The sequence below is a fragment of the Molothrus aeneus genome, chromosome 9 (assembly GCF_037042795.1).
Source record: "Molothrus aeneus isolate 106 chromosome 9, BPBGC_Maene_1.0, whole genome shotgun sequence".
Taxonomy (NCBI): domain Eukaryota; kingdom Metazoa; phylum Chordata; class Aves; order Passeriformes; family Icteridae; genus Molothrus; species Molothrus aeneus.
Window position 1 is genome coordinate 16,848,592 of NC_089654.1, and position 18,213 is coordinate 16,866,804.

Sequence of the window (18,213 nt, forward strand, 5' to 3'; positions counted from 1 at the left end):
GCGGCCGCCTCGTGCGCGCGGGCTGCTGCGTCACGTGCCCGCGGGCGGAGGCGCGAAGCCGGCGAGGCGAGAAGCCCTGAGGGGAGCCCTCAGCAGCCCCCCACAGCCATCGTCCCAGGGCTCTGCCCACCCCGAGAGGAGCTGCTATCTGCACTACCAGCACGCCGAGCAGAGGTGAAGGGGTTCAGCTTTTATTCCTGGCTTACGGTGTGAACTGTGCCGCAGCTCAGTAACCTTTGAGATGGTCTTGCCTGTGCAGTGCCGAGCTGTGTGACAGTGCCAAGTGTTCTGTGGTCCAGCGTGGAAAAGCCATACGCCAAGCCCAGAGTTGGCACAGCGATGTAATTAATGGGAAATGTAAGGCTGGGTTTTAACGAAATTACTCTAATACTTCTCTCAAAGTGAGTGTGATATTCAAAGTTAAACATTAAAACTTCATAAGATGCATTTGAATGCAATGGGACATGATTGTTATACCATTGTGACAAGAGAGGGGAATAAATAAATAAATAAAATGAGGGGTTTAAAGTAGGGTGGGATTATGTAATAATCGTGTTTAAGATTGAAGAGCTACTCAGGGTAATTCACTGCACGGTTTACAGTAGCTGCCTGGTGTCAGCATTAGAGCTAAAACAACATCAGATAAAGCACCAAAGGTGTCAAGCTGGAGGTGAGATCTTTGCGTTCAGAAGTGATGAGACACTTTGCAACAGGAGGAAGGATTTAAAGGACAGGATCTGGCAGGTTAGCTGCTTGGTACAGAGGGGAGGAGAAGTGGTTTCCTGAGCCAGGATTGGGAGAAAGCAGCAAAAAGGATGATGCTGTGGGGAATTTATACCCACTTTAAAGTGATAAAAGTTGGGATCACAGTTATGCAGAACACTTCCACTATGAAAAGCTGCTAGAACTTGTAGCACTGTGCATTCCGTTGGGAAGGGTGTCTTTACCTTTTTAAAACCTTGCTTGTTGTTTTTTTTTCTCCCAGCATCTTATCACTACCTTCTCTGTGGTCCTCCTTGTGGCATAAACACATACTGTAAATATGTCAGAAATTAATCAGTGATTTTGATTGCAATTTTTTTGATTGCTGGGGAAACCAAAGAAACTTCTGCTGCTCCCAGAGCAGATTAGAAAATGATCACTGTGAGCACAAACTGGAGAAAGTGATGGTAGGCTGTCGTGTTGAAGGCTAGGATGAAAAGAGGGATTCCAGCTTTGGGAAGGAGTGGACCCAGAATGTACCTCCATAGTGAACAGAAAACAGTTGAATCAATAGTTACAGAACTATAGACTATGCAAAATATTCTCATAGGAATTCTAGTTTTCATAGTGGGGCACCAGAAGTTTTGGTCACTTGTGCAGTACTATGCAATTCAAAGAGCTTACATGCTTTTTCACCTTATGCTTTTAGTATTTATATTGAGCTTTTCCAGCCTGCATGCAAGAGCAAATCTGAGCAAATAGCAACGTTTGTTAGAAGGTAATGAAAGAAAGGTCATGGTGTGTAGCATAATTAGCATGTTTTATTTGTTGACACGTTATTATATATATTGTCTATTATGTTAATGATTTGTCATTATTCTGATGTATATTCAAATTATAATATACATAGGCAAAGAGATTAGTGTCATTTGTTGGCCAGAAGACTTGGAGAAAAAGCAGAATGATTCTGAAGAACCTATCCTGGGCTGCCTTTCTAGAATAGTCAGTGTATAACCAAGTCTGAAACGGCAGTGTGTTCAGTGATTCATTTTTATCACTAGAAGAGATGTCAGTTGGATAAGGACTTCTGCATATTTTTATTTATGCTATTATTCAGTATCAGTATTTATTCTATTTGTATAATTTAAAACCACAAAAGTTCAGGAAATAACCCTTGCCATCTAATCTCATTTACTATCACTTGAACCATAAGGCAGTTACTGCAAAATCATAACACTTCACTATTCAAACAGACAGAGTTTTTATGGCCCTCCAACTGAATTTTACTCCTGCCACTTAGTACAGAACATTACCTTTAAGAGAGGCTTGCAGCTGGTACTGATGACAGGCAACAAGACATTTGTCACCTATCCTCTTGGGCAACAATGATCCAGGTGCAAACATCAGTTAGCAGATGCTCATTGGAAGAAGACAACTGTTACTCATTTGTGAACGGAAGTGCTCCTGATTGGGTTTTGCATACATGACATTTTCAACAGGAATAAGAATCACTCAGCTAATCCAAGTCAGAAGTGGCAATTTCCACAGGCTGGAGGAAATTGTATATGTATGTATGTACTTGGAGGTACATATCCACTGGTAGGATGTGGGGAAATTTGGCAGAAATACTGAAACAAGTTAGGAGCTGCAGAAATCAGTAATCTGGAATTTGTCACCTACATGCTTAAAGATTTAAATTAGATTGCACCTAGGCAGATAGTTATAAATATTGTTGAGATGCCCATAATATGCTGTTTCCATACAGTCCTTATCATTCTTTGAGCATTTGTTATCTCCTAGTCATGCTGTTTCTTTCTTAAAACACATTCAAACTAAAGGGAAAGGAAATGCCTAATAGGACCAGCAGGTGCATTCAGCAGAACACTTCCGCACTTTTTTTGCAAATTTAAACAACTACACTGCTTCTTGTGGGTAGCAAGCCAGTTAACATACACACTGCTTTTCAGTACCAAACTTCTGCATCACTACTTTTTATTTAATAGAACAGTTGTAAACATTACTAAAAGAAGTCTTAAGGATTGCCTAATTACGTAAGATGGCAATAACAGAACATTCTTGACTCTAGAATGTGTCTGCAAGTGCACATAAATGTTCATATGACAACAGTAGGATATCTTGTTCTGTTCAAGAAGCTCAGGCTGTTTGACCAGATCTCAGTTTTCAGGAGCCTGGAAGCAGATTGCTCAGCTCAGCTCTTACTGCTTTGCTCAATCACAACTATTTGGTGGTGGCACCAATTGTTTATTTCCTAAATAGCTCTGTAATAGAAACTCTAAGAGGACTGAACGTATTTCCACTGCTCTGTGTATTTATTAAAACTAAGACATGAATAATTCTTCACCTTATTTGAACCTAGCTAGAGCCTATGCAAGTCACTATGTGGTAACCAAGGACTATAGCTTGGACGGGACTAAACGGTAAATGCTGCAACCTTGTTAAATCATGAAAAATTTATTTTCATTACATATACATGAAGGTAAAAGATTTCAGTCAATAGTGTTTTGAACAAGCATTTCTGACATGAGCCTGTTAGTGTAGCTAGGCTGAAACTTAATGCAAAGTTAGTGTTTTACCTTTATTTAGTAATTCACTTTTAGTGTGTATATACAGAATTCATTTTCCTGTTAGAATACCAGAGACAGTAATATCGCAACATTTACATTCCTCATATAAAATGGAGTAATGTACATTTTCAGCTTGGTGTAGATACATAAATATGTACAAAATAAACATTATTGTAATTAACATATTCAGACCATTTATTATTTAGCAACATCAAAAGCAGATGCACATAGATTTAAGTGAAAATGGTGAAAAACACCTTTATGACATTAGTGACCATTATTTGCATATATGAAGTAGTACAGATAAAGGCTTGCCTTTCAAGCCTTCTGTGGGCATCCAATAACTTTAGTAAAAAACCAAAACTAATTGAGAAGCATAAGATAATTATATATATATACGTGTGTCATGATCAGATGGTTTACTAGGGTCCATCTTGATCACAAAAGGATAACAATGTAAAACATACACATTTGTTCAGAGCATAAAATATTGCACAAAAGCAATTTCTTTTGAGGAAAATAATTCCCGTGTTTGTGAACAGCAAAACTGCTTCTTACACATTAAAGAAATAATATATTTGCAGTTTCTAAACCAAAGAACATTCAGTAATACTGTCAAAACTGTCATCCATCAACTTCTTCCCAACCTGTTTTATGGCAATGGTATGTCAGTAGCAAGATTTGGCAAAGAGAGAAGGCAGATAGACAGTACTTGTATATATTTATCACAGGCCAGACCAATCCAATAGTTACCTAAACCAACTGCTGGATGGTTTCAGTTCCCTCAAAATTTCAGCCTTAAAGAAATATGGAAGTCTTCAGTGCTAGTCACAGTGATAATCACACAGTAGTAGAGTAAGATTCTGTTCTTCTCTGCTTGGAAACCATCTTGTCTGAATTCCCAGTCTGAAGGGCACTTTCCTCAGTATCACTGTCACTGCTGTCTACGAGTGTGTGATCCAAAGATATCTGACCAGTCCTCCTGGGAAGATGAAAGTTCACCCCACTCTCCTGTATGGAGTTAGTTAGAAAATCTTCATCAGAAGAATGAAATGATTCATCATCTCCTGTGAAATGGTTGACAATGTGAATCCCATCAAAAGTGGGTTGGTCTGAGAAGCTTCTCTGGCCTTTTAGACATTTGATCTGTTAGAAAAAGTGGAAGTTGACAGTTAATCACAGCACAAGAGTCCAGCAATAAAAAACTCAAACAACAAAAACCAAACGAAACAAACAAGCGTATTATCAAGAAATGCCTCATTGAACTCTTACTGGATAAAATGAAAGACCAGAAAGTAGCACATTTGATGATCACTTCAAGTATTACAGTTCTAAGGTTTAATAATCAAGGTACCTAGAATCAGTAATGAAAGATTCTGCTTTTACTGCATCTTTAATATCCCCACAAGGATGGCTTCTGTCTTCTAGAGTGGCCTATTTGTTTCAACAGCACTTTTGGCCTTGACATTTTACTTTATAGCTCCATTCTTTCTCATATTGCCTGATTTCTCACTTGAGAAAGCACCCCCCGTTCAATGAACATAGGAAGAGCATGGTTTGAAGAATGCGTGGGTTGAGATATGAAGGAAAGCCAGTTTGGGTAGGTTTAGTCTGATTGTAACTATTATTAGTCCTAGTTGGCTCCCAAGTAAATATTGCCAGCTACTCAGAGTCACAGAAAAAAATCCCCAAGAGGATGTTTAGTTCAGTCTACATTGTAACATTAAGTATCTTAATTATCTAATTCAGATCCTATGAGATTTCACATCAAATACTATGAGAGAAACATCTCTGTACAGCATAAAGAGATTGTAGTTGCAATTTTAAGTGAATGTCAAACAAGACAGAAATTGTTACCTGACCACAGACAGACAATATTTTAATTCAATGTGCTGAAGAGTGATACACAATTTCAACCATGCATTCAAACTACTCAAAACTAAGACCCAAAGCACTAAAGTTTGGCAAGTCTCCTATTAATTTGATGAAAAATAACTGCAACTCATGGAAGACATTCTGGAGGTTTGTTGTTTTTGTGGTGTTTTGGTTTGTTTGATCTAGAATTTAATTTTTGTTAGCTTTTAGTAGAAGATACCTCAGGATCAGTTTGACAGTCTGCGATATTAAGATAAAAAATCCTGAGGCTGCAGATAAATATTAAAAATGGATTATAGAGCCTTCCTGATGTCACTCTAAAAGCTTAAAAGATGCACCTAGTGCTAATTTGGAAGCGGCTTTTTACAGTAAGAGACCTGGAGAATTGAAGGAATAAAATGCTGAAGCGTTTCTTTACCAAAATCTGTTTGATGTTTCAGAAATCTGAGGCAATATTCACTTTGATAAGTAAGAAGTGCTTGTATGTTCTTGGTATTGACACCAATAGGAGATTTTTACCTGTCCGTTTGGGGAAGAAGGCATCTCTGTACTTACCATGAGCTTGTGCAGAAGATGAGAATAAAAAAGGAGTTGAAAAAAGATCACAAGAGTCATAATCATGCTAGAAGCCATTAAATTGCATGTTAGCACGTAAAAACTCCAACTTTTGCTGTTATAGTAAAAAATCCCTGTTAGGAATATGGGAACATGATGTAGATCTAAACCTTTGTGGTTACTGTGCATACTAACATTAGTTTTTTGCATTTTCTTCACATACACATAGCCTGCTGTTGTTTCATGAGGACTTTATACAAAGACAAGAAAAACAGAGCTCCACACTTGTACAGCATAACTCATGATGCAAGCAAAACCAGCTTATATCAAATATAAATATATCTGGAATAGATAATTTTTACTAGCTTATATATCTAGATGTAGAAAGCCTGGTACAGAAATTCTTGTGTTATTTAGAAATATTATTCCTGAAAATATCCTGCAATATGATCAGATTAGCTAGCCCATGAATTTTCCAAAACAGCTATCAATTTTAGTCACTAGGAAAATAAAACACAGAAACCCAACAATTTCTCTCCACCCTTACCACAGGAAAAAAAAGAACTGCTGTACAAGTGACTACGAACTTCATATTAGTAGCAAGAAATTATATGCTTTTAGGTCTGTACAGTTAAGCCATTGGTTCACCTGAAATTATAAAGCTGATACTCAATGTTAGTTGTTTGGAACACTCAGCCAAGCCAATGACCTCAACTGTTTTTGTGAAGACTTAAACATGATACCTTTAGATGAAGTTATTTAGGTAACATGACAAAATCATGGTTTCACAGTTTTAGGCAGCAACTGTTCCAAATGGGAGTCTGTGGAAAATGCTGTTGGTGAAGATAATCATCAATAGACACAGCCTTTGCCAGTTCCTAAAGGGAGTCTCAGAAAACACTGTGTTATCTTTTGTGCATCCTTTTGTTAGAAGACCAAATCTCTGACTTTCCAGAAACACTTTTGATCTGCAGCTTTACACCTGGCTGCCTTTTTTCTTAAGCACTCCTTGCATGTAAGGGGAAACAGACCGCTGTGAAGAAACATAACACACTGCAGAGAATACACACTACACAGTTATCAATGGTCACAGAGCTCCAGAATTTGTCTGCTTCAGAAATGGCCACCTCAGCCAGAACACTGTGGCATAGACCTTGTTTGTATTAGAAGAATCAACAGGCTGGAGAGCAGCGCTGCTGAAGAGGACACTGGGATCCTGACACAAGGAAGGCTAACTCAAACCCACACCATCCCTGGGCAGTGAGGAAGGTAACAGCATGCTATGCTGCACTGACAGCGGCAAGTGTACTTTCATAGTTGAAAATTGTTCAGGGCCCCTTCAACCTAATATTTGTTCAGGAGCATTTCTGAAGGAGCTTGATTATTTGGAATTTTTATTGCAACAGGAAGGCTTTGAATGGCTTCTCAGAGTATTTGAAACAACTTGCAGACAGCCCGCACTCCAATGCAATTAAATACAGGTGGATAATGCAGCATAAAGCTACAATTGAAGTTTCCTAAAATTAAGTTTTGTACTCTCATATAATTTTACAGTCTAGCAAGTGAGGCTCTACACTTCTAAAAGAAAAAGCAGTATCTTTTTTCAAGGGAGGAACTTGACTGTACTATTGGCTCAGGGCAATGGTCCCTCAGCCTAATATGGTGTCTCCAACAGTGACAACAGGACGTTCACATTACCAAGCCTCCATTCACTTGGCCAGAAGCTGGTGTAGCAAATAGGAGTGAAATCCTTTTCTAGCTGCTTCGGCATACGTTTATAGATCAGCTGTCCCTGACTCATCATAAATTTGCTGTCTACCTCCACATCTCCTGTGGCAGCAAATTCCAGAAATTCCTTTATTTGTTTTAAATTAATCTACTTGTTTTAGTAAGTGCCCCCAGATTCTAATAATGCAGGAACAAGTGGTGAAAAGCAGTTCTGTGGTCATTATTCTGAAACTTTAATCATAGTACCTTCTTTGGTTTTCTCTCTAGAGCAAATGACTTCCAATCCATTTTAGCCTCTCATAAACAGGTGTTAACCAAGACAACCATCATTCAGTTCCCTTTAACTTTCCTACAGACCTTCTTTAAATTCCCTACATCCATCTAGATACCAAGTGGCAATAGAACACCCTTTATTTGGTTTTTAATATACTTCCTATAATGCCCAATATTGCCTTGTCTGGTTTGGCTGGTGCTGCGTGCTAAGCCAGTGTCAGAGGACTCAATACCAACTGAAAACATCTTTCCTGATTTGTAACTACCAATTCTATGTTTGCCATTGTGTAGGCATGGCTTAGATTTTGCGATAGGTGAACAACCACCTTATTCACACTGAAATTAATTTGTCAGCTTTTTAAGACAGACTTGAGATTCTTGTTGTCAGTGTCTTATTTGAACATGGGAAAAGAGCTTAAGGTAGGAACTAAAGCATTAGGCCACGATCTTGCCATTCATCTAGCCAAGCATATTGAGACAATGGGAAATCCAACTACGAGCTTGGAATGCAGGATGTGTGGACCCAACCCAAACACTCCCCCCATACCCTAGTTCTACTCTATCCTTATCCCTGAAGGAACTACAGCCATGTTGAGCAAAGTACAGACTTGCACCCCAGGGTCTCTTAGTTTCTCTTCTCTTTTATACAGTCGATATCGGTTAAAGGCTTTCAGTTTTGGGTCTGGCCTTCCTTCATGTGAAGGGAACTTGATCTCTGTCACTCCAACAAGTAACATTTAAAGGAACCTGTTTCTTACTGCTTCAGTTTGCAAGAATCTCAAATCTGATCTCTAAAGAAAAAAAAAAAAAAACCAAAAACACAACCAATAAAAAACCATGTCTGGTAAACCCCCATGTGTTTTGCTTTTAATTCTCAAATCCAGGTCATGTTGTCTAGATGACTGCAACTTCAACCCAGTTAGTTTTTACTACAACACATTTACATGGTCTTTAGGACATTTCAAAGGGTTAATAACATTATGTGATCAAAATATATGTCATCATTATTCCTTCAAAAGCCAGCTGAATCAACAACAAAATCTTAATAACGTGCACATTTATATATTTTCTTGTGTCTAAAGAATTCAGCATTTTAAAGACAAACTGTTATGTCTACTGGTCTGCGTATGAAAAAACTGTACATACTCTTAAGAGGTAACAGTGTACTTCCACAAATATAGAAGAGCTGAAAAAAGGCTAACAATCAGATCCTTGAACCTTAAAATAAACTTTCTTACCTGATGCTGACTGCCTCATCAAGCCAGGCATGAAGGAGAAACAGTAAAGAGAAATTTAGAAGTTTTAAACAATTCAAAAGGTGTTCCATATTAAATCATAGAATCAAGTTTGAAGGGTGATAGTTGCAAGCAAGTTATATTTCTAAGTCCCTCTGGGTTTTTTGAGTAGGGAACATAGGCTAAACTTTCAAGGACTTTGTGAAACAGTTTGACTTAAGCTCTGGGAGACATTTTTATGTTGTAACCCGTGAGGTTTTAAGCTAGGAGTTCAGTGGTGAAAAGTGGAACTAAAACGCTACTGTCTGCTCCCTTTAAAAGGTTTCAATCAGTAATTAATTCCTGAAATTTACTCAATTCCAAAGTAGTAAAGACAGGTTTTAACAAAGCTTGCCAATAAGTATTAAATCTAGGCACAGTAACATAACCAAGAAATACACAAGTGAGATGGAAATGTGACCATTGTGTTGGGTGAATAAAAATGGTTTTGGCAGAAGGCAGTACAGAAATTTAAATGTTTATTTAAAGAATAAAGATCCTGAATTCTCAGTGCTTTTACTTGTAAGAAGAGGAAACTAAAAATCAGAGTTCCCTCTTTATGTGTTCTAACCTTAGTAACATTTGAAAGTCTTCATAAGATTTCCTACTTAAAACCCAAATATGATTCAAAAGAAAACTAGAATGCTGCTGAAAATATGATCTAACCACATTTAGCTGAAGAAACAAGTCATAAGGATTTTCAAATACCTTTCCTATAATTCAGAAAAATATTGTCAACTTGGCACCATGAAAATAGAGATTTAGAAAATTACAAGTCAATTAAAAAATCAGTTATGATCTATTAAATTATAATCACATTTAACATGAAAAAAGCAAATTAATTGTAATTCTTAAAAATTCCTGAGACTGTCCACAACATCTAATGGGATCCCTTATCCTACTTAACAGCTGACTGCTCCTTAGTGATGACTCTCCTACTGTAACAAGATGAGTCCAGTTTAAGGCACAGAGTAGTACACTATCACCTCATTTAAAAAACTCCCACTAACTTCTTTTGGAAAAATGCTTATCACAGCAAATCAAGTAAGTGAAGCATCTCCAACGGAATTAGTAGGAAATATGTTGCCATTAATGACAAGTATCAGTCCAGACAAATATTCCATCCAGCAGGTATTAGAATGCAGCAGCCATTCTTCCCCTGTACTCAGCACTAGTTAGGCTGCACTTCAAGTGCTGTTTTCAGACCTGGGCTCCTTAATTTAGGAGGGATGTTTAGATGCTCAGACACATCCAGAGAGGGGCAACAAGCCTGGTGAAAGGCCTAGAACACAAGTCTTGTGAGGAGCAGCTATAGGCACTGGGGTTGTTCAGCCTGGACAGGAGGAGGCTTATCACTCTCTACAACTCCCTGAAAGGAGCTTATAGCAAGACAGGGGTCTTCTCCAGGCAACCAGCAACAGCACAAGAGGACCAAGTCGTAAGCTGTGCCAGGGGAAGTTTAGGCTGGACATTAGGAAAAACATTTCCCTCAGAAAGAGTGTGTGGGGATTGGAATGGGCTGCCCAGGGAGGTGGCAGAGTCTCTGTCCCTGGAGGGGTTTAAGACTGGATGCAGCAGTTAGTACCATGGTCTAGTGGTGGTGTTATAGGTGTGATAAGGTGGTGTTAGGTCATAGATTGGACCCAGTGATCTCAAAGGTCTTTTTCAACCTAGTTAATTCTGTGATTTTTGGAGTTTATAAACTGATTCAATCTAATATAGCTGCAGCATCATTTATCTACTTCTCATTTCTTCAAACAATTGCAGCAAAAAAAAAATTGAAACTGGCAAGAGTAGCTCATGGGAAATCAGAGCAAGCAGTAAACTCCAGGCTGGATAATCCTACTGTGGGCCCAAGCCAGAGCAGTGGTGAATGGCAGTCTTAAATACCTGAATCAACCTAGGCTCCTTCTTCTGGCTGTGCCAGCATGGCTGCTATTCTTAAAAGTTAAAAAACCCTCTGGACTGACTTTTTTTTTCCTTTTACCACCTATAGTAGGCTTAAAAGCAACAGTCATGAGGTACTACAGCATAAATTGAATCTGCCCCACTCATCATTAGCTCCTTGGAAACCAAGATTGTGCATATGATTAATTACTGAAGTCTCCTGTTTAAGGAAACTATTACCTTTGGTTTTGAAACTCATACTTTTAAAAGGATGACCAACATATTGCTGTACAACCTGAAATATTTATCTCAAATGAACTTTGCTGACCATACCACTAAGAAGAGATAAGTGTGTTGTAAGTGAAAAGCAAAAGAGCAGCAGAGAATTTCCAAGACTGAGTAATTTCAGGCTTTAGGATTTTTTTTTAATCAGCATTTAAATATTTGGCTTCTGTTTTAAACTGCCAGCTTTCATAAGTCATAATCAGTCTAAGAGTAATACAAAATGTATTACAAAACCCCTATAACTGTCAGGAAGCGTAAATAAATCTACAGAATAAAGTCTACTGAAGCTCACCTCCAGTTGTCTACATGTTTATTTCATACTGCTCTGAATGTACTCTTAAATTTCTTGACTCAAGTTTTTTATAAAAAGTGGGTTTTTTCAACATCATCATTGTGAGAGTACTCGAGCTAAAATGAAATATGATGTTAAATTAAATGTATGTTGTAGATCAGTTTTACCATAGACAAGTCTGCTGCACTGTAAACGTGACAAAGATTAAAACCAGCAACAAGCGTTCAGACCAGAAGGTTTCCAGTGAATCAGAACAGGAAACCAATAAAGCAATCAATGGGAGGTCATGACTTTTTGATCACTGCACTATATGGTTAAGCATCTGGTTTTGATCTAGTGCAGTCTAATCAAGTTTAACTTTGAAGTTAGGTATCAAATATACAATTGAAAGAGCAACAGCACTGAGGAATACCCAACTTAAATGCTGTTTTGAAAAGAAGTCGGTATTTAGTAACTGTGTCAGCTTTTATTTTTCTTGAGGGAATTTTTCTAAGAGCTGACAGGTTTGTTGTAGTGAGACTGTGCGCAATTCCAAAGGAAGGTCCAGGATGACAGGCCTAGGAATTTTCCTTCTACCTCCTAGCTAGTTATTTATAGAAAGTTCCCAGAAACTCTTTCTACAAGAAGCTGTAATGGAAGTGTTTGTTTGGTGGGAGGACACAGCAACAAAAATATTTTAAAACAGCAGTGCAATCACACTTCATGTACTGCAATTACTATATTCAAGAAAACACCTAAATCTCAATATTCCTCCCTACCTTATGCATCTATAAATATAAATGTCACTGAAACCACAAGTATTAACTAGAATGTACTGGCTGATAGAGACTGAAAATGCACCCAATTACAGGCAACAGTTACAGGAAATGAGCATTTCACACTTTTACTCTGTCATTTAAAAGCAGGACTTAAACTCAGCATTTTTAAATGGACTAAGTAACATTTCTGCCCTTGATTGCAGAAGCTACTTTCATCTGTGCTGACTGGCACTCAAATTGATAAAAGAATTTTAGAAGGTGTTTCCACCACACTTCCACTGTTTGCCTGCTTATATTCAGATAAGCTTACAGAGACCTATAACAAACTAATATATAGTAATCTTCTGCTGAGCTTGTTTTCTCCCAAAGCTGGCACCTGTGTATGGGTGCTAATCCACAGTTTTTGCAAGGAACAACTACTCAGATAAACCAATAGACCATAAATTCCTCCATTTTTTAATCCCCAAAATTTTATTTATAGGCAGAAAAACATGACAGACCCTGACATAGCTCTAATCAGTAAAGCAGACAGGTCACACAGCTTCAACAATCAAGAACATTATAATGCCATGATAGAGAAATAATTTCACCTCTAATCAGTTTACTTGCTTTGGCAATCCATACAAAGTTTAAAGGACACAGTGGAATTAATTATAGCTAGCTATATTTATCTCTAATGCTGCAATCAAGAACTATCACACTGCTCAGCAAGACAGATCTAGAGCTGTGATGTGTAGGATACAGTCAGCACAAAGAAGGGGGAAAATGTTTATAAAAACAGCAATCATCAATCTTCATTTTTTTTAGCACTGAATTCAATCTGTCACTAGTGGCAGTGAAACAGTTAAGATTCATACCAAAAACCATTGCCCTCATCCAAGTAAACAAAGTCATACCTGTTCCGTTTAAGGAAGACTACACCACTGTCCTGGTTATATTGATCACATTTAGAGGTTTTCTTCCCTCTCACGAGGGATGGAAAATATTTTGTTGATGGTGTTACCAGGGGGAAGGGAGAGGAATCAACTTTATCTGACAAAGATGACGATTCATGGAATGAAGTACCATCATTATGGAATCAAGACTGTCATTTAGGGCAAGTGTAACATGCCTGTGTTAATTACACTGTGACCACTCAAAGTTAATTGGATTTAAAAAATGATGGTTATAAAATATACAGGGATTCCATTGCATGCTCCATCTGCCTGTTGATTGCTTGTTTAGTGAGATAGTTTCTAAAGGGAGTTTCTTTATTAAGGGCAATTAAATTGGAGAAAGCTACTGAACAATTAAATCTCCCAATCAGTTCAGTCTTTCAGTAATAATCTGGGTATTTTCAAGCCAGTATAACACCCCTAACACTTATAAGGACAAACCGAGTTAAAGGAATAAAGCAATTCACTTTTCTAAAGTATAGAGTATATATTTAACTATCCTGTGTAGACAAAGCTGCTACATTAGATTGGGTGTTTGCAAACCACATGACCTCACAAACGCTATCTTATCACATCACAGGTTCCTCAGACTGACCACAACCACTTAAATCAGACTCTGCCAGCACAGACATTCTGTAACTTTGACGCATACTAGTAAAGAAACTACATTTTTTAGCTGTCCTTGCAAGAGCTTTATTTGTGGGGAGGGAAAAATCTGATCATCTCTTGTCCAACTGTTCTTGCAAGATATGGTAAAAGAAAAGCACATGATTTATTGTGCTATAAACTTCCACCACAAGCTGAAATGCTTACTTTGTAAATCTGAGGGCTAACATATTTCCTTTCAGGGACAACATTTCTTATCAAGTAAGAAAACATTTATAAAGAGTCACATATTTTGAAAGCACTTGTCTAGTAAAAAATCTATTAGAAGATGTTAATGTGACTCTAGTCTGGATTGAGAAACAAGTGCTTTACAAGAGTTAATACAGGACTTTCAACCAGCATTACTGAGAACTATGAAGGGAAAACAATTGGCTGAAGTAAAAATTGACTGGAATGAATCCCACAAATCTTAGCTGGTTTTATCGAAGTGTGCAAGTAAAATGACAGTTTCCAAGAGACAAATGTAGTCATGCTTGCACTACATGAAAAAGGAATAGTACACTTCTTCCAGAAGAAATGGAGGGGGGAGAAATAACTTGGCAAGAGACTGAGTGAAAGAACACTATATCTAATTGCATATATTACAGAAAGAGGAGGAGACATTTTGGGCCTTGCTGGTTTTGCCTTAGTTCTGATAAAAGAAATGTTACCTATTTCTCTTCCTCAGGTACTTAAATGGTGATAAATTTGATCTTCTTTCATTCTCATTTGCGCATATGATCTGAGCCGCTGCTATCCATCACTCTCTAAGTATGTCCTCAGAGAAATTGAAAACATTTCTGGTAGGTTGAACTTCAACTAGAATTCACCTTCCCCAGTCACTCCTCATCTCCACTATGCAAAGCTATGTTACTTACTCCAAGTTATTTGCTCTGCTTCTGAATGTAGTCTAGTGGTGCATCAGATAAGAAAACATTTGATTTAGTAAGCATTGAATTTGACTCAATGGAAGCCTAATAATAAAATTAACAGATGAAAGGAATATTGCTTCCACTGGTATTCCATCATCAAGCCCAGATGCAATTATTACAAGAGAGATAGGAGCTAGGAATCTGCTAGAAGTGGCCATCTTGTGCTACTCCAATGGGCCACAAGCAGTATCATCATTTTGTTCTCAGCTATAGCCAATGCAGAAATCATCATTTTACTGCTTGTAAAGACATACCCTCATCTCTTCAGGGGACAACCTGGATTCATCAGTGCTGGGGCCCAGAACCACTAACTGATTTAAGATTATTAGCTAACAATAAAAAATACAAGGAGGAAAAGCTTTAAAACACAGTTTACCTACCATATAAGTTTATGGCATTTAAGACTAAAGCAACTGTTGATGTGGTTTAATATTTCATTCTGTGTACTATAGTGCATTGAATTTTATTTAGGTATTAATAGGTTGTCCATATAGGTGAATTTTTTTTAATCCTTCGCACTGATGGGCTACAAGTTGAGTTTCCCATCTCCATTTTAGTTTCAGTAGTGAAAGCCTAGAAACCTAATGCAACTTGCAAGATGTATCTTTAATTCAGCCATATAACCAATTACTTTGTTGGTCACAATTTATACATTATTTATCCTCAAAGTCATTACTTAAAGTGTCTTGAATTTTATTTACACAAGCAAAATCTTTTAAAAGCATAGTATTTAATCTCCAATTTTTATATCTCTTTTCATTAAGCCAATCTTAAAATGTTAGCTCACCAGGAGCACGATCAGACCAAGAGATAACACCTATATCAGAATCTTACTGACTGCATTAGGTTCTTAAGACATAATACCAGATCCATTCCTAGATAAACTATACCTATGTGCAAATGGAAGATTAGTAAACTAGTGCTCACTACTTCTTCAAAGAGCCATCAAGTTTTCAGATACTGAAATGGGAATTTCACTTAAAGGGACTATTATAAAGTCTTCTAAATGCCTGAAAATTATTTTGGCAGAATAGTAACGCTCCAGTTATTTGTCATGTTGTTCTTTTCCATCAGCCGTGCTGAGACACCGTTAACTTGTCCATGCTGGACAAGTTGCATTTTCTAAATGTTGGACCAGTGTATCACACTAACACCAGAATTTTGGTTTTCATTCAAATATTGAACACCTGCGTAAGATTTGCTTCTTCTCAAAATATTGCAACTAATTATTTGTCAAGAGGACATCTCACTAGAAAGAACCAGCTAGAAGCTATATTCTCCCTCTGACATTGGTCAATAGCAGATGCAAGCACAAAAAAAAAAGACAAAACATGTAGTGGTATTTTCACAATATTCTTCCTAAACTCCAGCAATCATCTCTAGATTAATAGTGGGTGGAACAGTCCGTGCAGAAGCACAGATGTCATAGTAAAAATGAAAAATGGGCTATCTTCAACATCCATATTCCTACTTTCTGAGGAAAAAAATGTCTTAAGTAAAGGAAGCACTATATATGTTCTGTATGTTGCTGTTGCTTTCATAAAGCTGTCCTCTAACAGACTGCCAATACACATCCACAATCCCAAACTGTAGAGGCTGCTTGCTTTTGTACAAGCAACATGTTAGACACAATTCAGCTTTTAATATGACAGCTGTCATAAGATTAAACCAAATCTACTTTTGAAATACTATAGTACATAAAGACAAAACCCTGAGATTTTACAGCAAAACAAACACATTATAGGATTCCAAGAGTGACAAAAATCACCTAACAGTGTGACAAAGGCAAACTTTGTAAAATTTCATGTGAAACAACTTAAACTTAAGCACTTCAGTCCTAAATCACAAAGTCTGAAAGACTGGAAACCACTTGCTTTTGTCTCCAAAGGTGTCTTGCGGTCTGCCAGTGTAATTTGTGGGTAAGCACATCAATTCTAATCTTTTGTACCACCCCTGTAATCTAGGTAACACATACAAGCCTTGCAACATCCAACAGGAAGCAGAAGCAGCTGCTGGGTAATATATATAAAGTGACTGCACATACAGAGAGGTAGTGCATGAAATGCAGAACTTCAGCAGTTTATAAATCATTTAATTCCATTCAGTTTGAATTAAAAGGAAAAGGTGGGAAACTACAAACAACTTCTTCCTTGTTTCTCCAGAATATGATTTGCATTTAAAAGAGTAACAGCTTTTTCAATAATCATAGTTTTTCTTAAGCATTCAAATTTACTTAATGGAAACTTGTAACAGGCCAAACTTCCAATGTATTCATTTCCATATAGCTTAACAGCTTTACTTCAGTACTACCTACTTAGTGATCTATTCTCTTGAACAGTAAAAATGTTTCACAGAAGTTGCTTTCACATAACATTTCTGTATCCAATCAAAGGCAACTTCTGTGAAATGTTAGCATTCCTGGTGCAGCCTGCAAGTATCTAAGCACAGGACAACCTTAAAGGGTCTGTGTGCTCAGGCCATTTATGTTACATCAGTTAAAGCACAAGAACTGGGAGGTCAAGTGACAGAACAGACTGATCACTACACCTTATTTCTCCTGTACCATACATAGGGCAGCCAAGCTTCTGTACTTACTGACAAAAGTAACAAAAGCTGCTTGACAGAAGCTGCAGCCTGCAAGAGCTGCACATTGAGAAAGCATTTTAAGTTAAAATCCCACTAAGCTAGAAGTCAAGAATGTTGCAGAGATAGCTTTAAGAATGGGAGGGAAAAGAAAAAAGAAAGAAAATGCTAGGCAGAAAGCCTTCAGTTAATGAAAAGAACAAATGGCAACTGAACACAAGATTCTGAGAAGGCAGAGTGTCTAGGGCCAGTACATATTGAAAGCTCTCAAAGAAGTTTACATCATGATATCATGTTTGTGATGATCCTTGATCATTTCAGATTTTCACAATAGTTTCAGCCTTCAACAATAAAGTCGTAAGTCACAACCACCTAACAACTTGGTGCCAAATAAATCACAAAATTAGCCAATAAGGAGGAAAGGAAGTACAGCACTTAACATACATGACTGATCACAGGATTAGCTACTGGCTAACTAGAAACACTTCAATCTGAGTGTCCTTTCAGTATGCATCAGCTGTTCTTTGAATAATGATAGGTTGTGTAAGAGATTACAGGATAGCTGTCAGTAACTTTCTAGGGAATGAGTATAACACCAGGTATGTTTACTAATTCAAAATGCAAGTAAGTAATAATTGATCTACATGTACTTGATTTCTGAGTGGAGTTATGGTTGCACTGAGGAATTTAAGAATTAATGCACTATTTTACATAACATTACAAATTATACTTAACATTTATATCCTAACCCATATTTGGTTGTTCAAATCAGTGCAAAGAAAGAGGTGCATGTAAACAGATTTAAGACAATGTGCATAGAACCATAGAATTGTAAAGGTTGGAAAAGGCCTCTACAGAGTCCAACCATTAACTTAACACTGCAGTGCTCATCAGTAAAGCAGAA

The 18,213-nt window shown here is 37.4% G+C and overlaps 1 protein-coding gene across 6 annotated transcripts in view; it reads right to left on the reverse strand.

The window, feature by feature from the left end:
- Positions 1-3,155: 3,155 nt before the first annotated feature.
- EVI5 (ecotropic viral integration site 5) overlaps positions 3,156-18,213 on the reverse strand; it is a 70,778-nt gene continuing 55,720 nt past the window's right edge. For 5 of the 6 annotated variants that reach the window (XM_066555312.1, XM_066555311.1, XM_066555314.1 and 2 more), the window contains one exon: positions 3,156-4,433. In XM_066555312.1, coding sequence (XP_066411409.1) covers positions 4,128-4,433 — 306 coding nt within the window. In that variant the 3' untranslated portion in view covers positions 3,156-4,127. Of the gene's footprint in view, positions 4,434-8,575; positions 8,967-18,213 lie in introns of those variants that run through there. The other variant, XM_066555315.1, reaches the window with a different exon arrangement.